This window comes from Austrofundulus limnaeus, unplaced genomic scaffold, assembly GCF_001266775.1.
Source record: "Austrofundulus limnaeus strain Quisiro unplaced genomic scaffold, Austrofundulus_limnaeus-1.0 Scaffold343, whole genome shotgun sequence".
In the NCBI taxonomy this organism is placed as follows: domain Eukaryota; kingdom Metazoa; phylum Chordata; class Actinopteri; order Cyprinodontiformes; family Rivulidae; genus Austrofundulus; species Austrofundulus limnaeus.
Genome location: NW_013952745.1, coordinates 242692 through 248535, shown reverse-complemented (window position 1 = coordinate 248535; position 5844 = coordinate 242692). Strand labels below are relative to the sequence as shown.

Sequence of the window (5844 nt, the reverse complement as noted above, 5' to 3'; positions counted from 1 at the left end):
CGTTTGGGCCTGCCAGGTCTGACCGGCTTCCTCCCCCACCACCAGAGCCAACTCACCACCAGGTAGTGGTCAGTTGACAGCTCCGCCCCTCTCTTCACCCGAGTGTCCAAGACATACGGCCGCAGATCCGATGAAACTTAAACTTCTGTTTGGTTCAAATGTTATTTGAGTTTTAGCTTCTTTAACACGTTTCTTTGTTCACATTTTAAGTGATACTTCAAACAAACAGCTACAATCAGTTTGAATAAACTTTATTAAATTATTGGTTGAAACAAAACACCCCGTCAGTCATCGCTGTTGCTATATTTACCGGAAACGGTTTTGAAATCAGAATTACAGGGTCATCCTCAGGAGTAACATCATTTAAAGTTTGACATTATAACCGTCAGTCAGGCTCGACTCGATTCCGTCATACGAAAAAAAAAAGTTCAAACCAACAAATAAAATAATTTGATTACCACAGACACAGAATTACATCTGCAACAAACAGTTCATCCTATTAAAAACCCTTCAGTGACAGAAGATATGAGGTTTTAGGAGCATAAAGAAAGGGCTGCTGGGAGAAGAGGCTGATTTTGCCCTGAGTTTTACCTCTCAGGCTGCAGAAACAGCAGCTCGGTGTATTGTACCAGTCAAATACTGTAGTACTGCCATCGAAGTGTACTCGGACCAAACTTGGCATTATTATTTCATTCCTCGACATGATGAAATGTGAATAACATAAAGTATTTAGAGTGAAATCTGTATAAAAATCAACTAAATATATATATATATTTCCCCTGTTCCCAACACTGCTCACGTTGGCAGGATCCTCCTTGCCTATGAGACTAAACTCAGGGCGTTAAAAACGTGCCATAAACTCCTGATATCTAAACAGGAAGTAACGAACCGGCCTGGTGATTATTATTAAAGTTATCTTTAAACAAATCTTACGTTCAGACTCAAACCTCTTGAGTTTCAATGTGTTTAATCTTTAAAACACAAGAAAAACGTTTTAGACTTATTATATTAAATCTGAAAACACTTTAAAGGGCCTGTGACATCAGATTTTTGTAATAAACATGAATGCATTTTTGGAAAGGTAGCATTGAGAACATGCTGCAAAACAAATTTCATGTCGTTGAGATGAACGGTTGTTGAGATATTTGCGTGTGAGGAAACAGGAAGTGATGTCATAGGGGAATGTCTGGATGTAAACAGTGTTGTTACAAAAACAAAAACTGTAGAGAAGAATCTGATGTTTTAGATTATTTTTAGTCGCTACTGACGAATAAGAGTTAAAGTTTAAATAATTTTGTTTTAATAAACAACGAGTTTATTTTATTAAAGATTTCCCCTTTGATGTCACTTCCTGTTTCACTTTGACTGAGACAAATCTAAAAGAAAATAGGCCATTTATGAGACAAAATGGGAAAAATCATGTGTATTATGCAGATTTTCTTAAGTATAAAGATGCTTTCTTTGACTTTTTGTATTTGAAGGGTAGGTGTGTCACAGAAACTTTAACCCAAACTTTAATATTTGCTTAAATCTTAGTTTCAAAGTAAGATGCAGCTTTGTTTTTGTGAAGGTCAGCTGGCTGCAGCCAGCTGACCTTCACAAAAACAAAGCTGCATCTTACTTTGAAGGTCAGCTGGCAGCAGCAGCCATTTTGAATTTAGTTTGACTTCAAAAGCTAACCAGTTAGCAAAATATCTCAACAATCAGTGGACAGATTTTGTGTCTACAAGTGGATTCAGGCCAATTCAAGATGGCCGCCACAGCTATTAGTTAACCTTGTTTCTGTTTTTGTGTTGGATGGTTTCCGTCCTCAGAGTGGTTTGAGTCTCATCGTGAGATCTGCACAGTTTCAGTCATTTTTATTGATTTCTTTCTTCCTCATCCTGGCATAAAAAAACAAAAACTATTAAATGGCACAAAGCTGGCTCTAAGAGTCCTCCTGTTCCTGTGCAAAAACACTCAAAAACAACGAATTAAAAATCAGATCCTGCAGGTAAAACGTGGCGTCGTCCTGGTGTAACAGTGCAGGTCCAGGTCCGGTGACGGGAGCAGAAACATTTGGTTTACTCGGTGAAGAAGTAGCAAAAAATCCCTGCAGTGAAACGGATCTGACCCGGAAACGTGCAAACAGTCTCTGCAGAAACATGACGTACCACGTGAAACTAAAAGTCTACACAGGTCCGTGCGCTCAGACGCTGTTTGCATACGGGCGGGTTTTTTTTACAATTCAGGAAACAAAACAAATAAAAACAAAAAACAAAACAAAAGCCGGGCAGTGCAGGAGGTACAGAGCAGCCTCCGGCTGCAGCTCGGGGTGGTTACATTCCTATGACAGTGCTGAGCAGAACTGACACCAGTGCTTTCAGTCAAACAGAAGTGAGCAGGTGCAGGCTCCGCCCCCCCCCCTGGACCAGCCAATCAGAGTGGTTTTTCTTGTTGCTGACAGGTGAACACGACTAACTGCTGACTCTGATAAAGCAGTTATTAGTCTGCAACGCCCCCTGCTGACCAAACTACATTTATTTGCTCACCTGTGGGGCTTTTCAAATTAAAAGCTTCCTGTAGAGTTTAACTTCAGTTTGTGTCACAGCTCAGAAACAAGGCAGATGCTTCAGGAAACTGTCCAATCAGAGAAAAGTGGGCGTAATAAAAGGGTTCTTTAATGAGACAGCGTTTTTTTATATAAAATGATTGAACTGTAAATAATGTGAACTTATTGATTTCTGCTTTTTTGTTGTTGTTTTTAAATATTTATTCCTGTAATGTTTTATTAAGTGATCATTAGCCACCTAGCATGCTAAACACTTCATATGAAATAGTTTTTGTTCACCAACAGTAGGAGGAGTTTCTGGTGTTTGTCTGGCTGTTCTGAGTTCTGATTGGCTGGTTCAGTTACAGACCAGGTCACCTGGCAGGGATGAGGAGGAGGAGGAGGAGGAGGAGTAACGAGGAGCAGCTGCTCAGTTTCAGTCCTGCTACCTTCTTGTTCCTCCTCTGACCTGGCTCGTGGATCCTGTTGGTAAGGACACCGGCTCTGACGGAGCGGCGGCTGAAGTTCAGGGAGGAAGAAGGCGAGAAGGAGAGGAAGAGGAGGGAGGGTGAAGAGAAGAAGGCCCCTGATTGGTTACACAGGTGGAGCGGGGGCGGATCTTTGAGGCACCAGAGGCTGAGATGCAGCAGAAGGTTTGGGTTTTCTGAAGGTGACAAACATGGAAAACAAACAAATATTTCAGTAGACACAAGGTCACATGGTGCATTCAGGTGTAATCAGGACAGGATCTTACAGAGGAGGAGGAGGCGGTCTCAGAATGTGAGATGAAGGCGTCCTGTTGGGCTCCGCCCCCTGAAAACAAATTAATGATTCATTCGTTTTTTATTCCTGAAAACATGGTGTGAAAATATTTTACAGTTTCATCAGAGCAGTGGTGATATTTTACAGTTATTTGTTGTGTAGTTATGATATTTTACAGTTATTTCTTGTGTAGTTATGATATTTTACAGTTATTGTCGTACAGTGGTGTTAGTTTACCTCATGCGGCAGCAGCTGAGCGTGATGCTACAGTTAGAAAGAAGAGTTAGTGAAATAAATCATGTTTTAGTCAGATGAAGTGTTCACACACACACACACACACACACACACACACACACACACACACACACACAGACATCAATCAGCTGATTCATTAACGACTCCATTAGTTGATTAAATGTTGTGTAACAAGTGATTCAGCAGTTATCGATCAGCTGATTCATGATAAAACGTCAGTTTAACGAGGAAAACAACTTTAAACTAAACAAATTGTAGCTCCGCCTCCTGATCATCATCATCATCATCATCATCATCATCATAGTTAGTTTTTTAAATCTTTATGTTCGATCAGAAACCTGCAGCAGAACTTTGTGACCAGGATCTGGTTTCAGACTCACCCCGTCTCTGACGATGTTGTTCATGTTGCTGCGAGCGACAACTGGAGGCTGCGTTCTGGGAGGAGGTCCTCTGCTGCGATTGGCTGAAGCCGCCTCGTCCGCCCTGAAGACACACACATCAGGTCAGTGAACGCCACACACACATCTGGTCAGTGAACGCCACACATCAGGTCAGTGAACACCACACACACATCAGGTCAGTGAACGCCACACACACATCAGGTCAGTGAACACCACGCTAACATCAGGTCAGTGAACGCCACACACACATCAGGTCAGTGAACGCCACACATCAGGTCAGTGAACGCCACACATCAGGTCAGTGAACACCACACATCAGGTCAGTGAAAACCACGCTAACATCAGGTCAGTGAACACCACGCTAACATCAGGTCAGTGAACGCCACACACACATCAGGTCAGTGAACGCCACACACACATCAGGTCAGTGAACGCCACCCACACATCAGGTCAGTGAACGCCACGCTAACATCAGGTCAGTGAACGCCACGCTAACATCAGGTCAGTGAACGCCACGCTAACATCAGGTCAGTGAACGCCACATACACATCAGGTCAGTGAACGCCACACACACATCAGGTCAGTGAACGCCACACACACATCAGGTCAGTGAACGCCACACTAACATCAGGTCAGTGAACGCCACACTAACATCAGGTCAGTGAACACCACACTAACATCAGGTCAGTGAACGCCACACTAACATCAGGTCAGTGAACGCCACACACACATCAGGTCAGTGAACAGGTAACAGGTGAGCAGGGTGTATTTGTGGGTTAAAGCTGTTGTGACCGAGCAGTGAGGACATATTGTAGTTTTTAAAAAAAAGGGGGCGGGGCTAAATAAGGTCGATCACATGTGTCACTCACTGGTATTCCTGCGACCTCTTCCTGCGGCTCAGCCCCAGCCTCTGCAGCAGCTCGTTCCTGCGTAAGAAAACAAACGCTCCCAGAGCGAGCAGAGGAAGAATGAAGAAGAAGAAGACGAGCAGGCCGTCCCTGAGAGACGTGTCCTTATCTGCGGAGGACAAGCAGAGTCAGCGGCGGGCAGGTGAGCGGCCCGCAGGTGTGAGTCTGAGCAGTACCGTTCCACGTGGGTCCACTGTCCACACTGCCTCCGTAACCCGAGAGCTGGCAGAAGGGCGGAGCCCAGCCGCTCTCGCAGTGACAGTTCTTGTTGCTGTTGCACACCTGAGACATGCAGACGGGTCAGACTGGGGTCAGACTGGGACCAGGTGACACACCTGACAGACAGGTACGACACTCGGCTCTTACCCCGTGTCCGTGGCATTTCTTCTTCACGTCACAGTCGTAGTTCAGGACTTCAACGCTGCGACACTCAAAGTTCATACACACCTGAAGGCACCAAACACAATTAAATGATGCTTCAGCACCTGCTCCTCCTCCTCCTCCTCCTCACCTTGTCTTCTCCACACTTTGTCCCCTCGTTCACCATGCCCGGGTCGGGGACGTCTGAGCCCAGCATGAAGTCCACGCCGTAACACTTGGCGCCGGCGATGGGCGTGATGATGATGGACGGCTCGATGTTGAAGACCGTCACCTTCTGAACGTTGGAGCACTGCAGCTTCCCACACAGAGCGTTCCTGTGGAGACCAGGACCAACAGCTGGGCTCATGTGACCAGGACAGAGCAGTACTACTGAACTATGAAAGGACTTTCCACGTGGCCGCCATTTTCTACTTAGACTGACTTTATCTGTAGATCTGTCGTCTATTTCAGCAAATTATGTCTAAAAATGGTATTTTAGCCAGTGGTGAGCAGCACTAATCTACAAACTAGTTGCACTAACCCTAAAGCACTAACTTTAATATTTAGGTCCCCTAACTCTAAAGCACTAACTTTAATATTTAGGTCCCCTAACTCTAAAGCACTAACT

General features: G+C 44.5%; 1 protein-coding gene across 2 annotated transcripts in view; it reads right to left on the bottom strand.

The window, feature by feature from the left end:
- Nucleotides 1–1843: 1843 nt before the first annotated feature.
- Nucleotides 1844–5844, bottom strand: part of adam9a (ADAM metallopeptidase domain 9a) — a gene marked incomplete in the record, with an annotated part of 22235 nt that continues 18234 nt past the window's right edge. Inside the window, 8 exon segments of one of the 2 annotated variants that reach the window (XM_014022789.1) lie at nt 1844–3194; nt 3285–3343; nt 3530–3556; nt 3928–4030; nt 4818–4965; nt 5033–5138; nt 5223–5303; nt 5368–5551. In XM_014022789.1, the coding sequence (XP_013878243.1) occupies nt 3125–3194; nt 3285–3343; nt 3530–3556; nt 3928–4030; nt 4818–4965; nt 5033–5138; nt 5223–5303; nt 5368–5551 (778 nt within the window). 2 annotated transcript variants of the gene reach the window in all.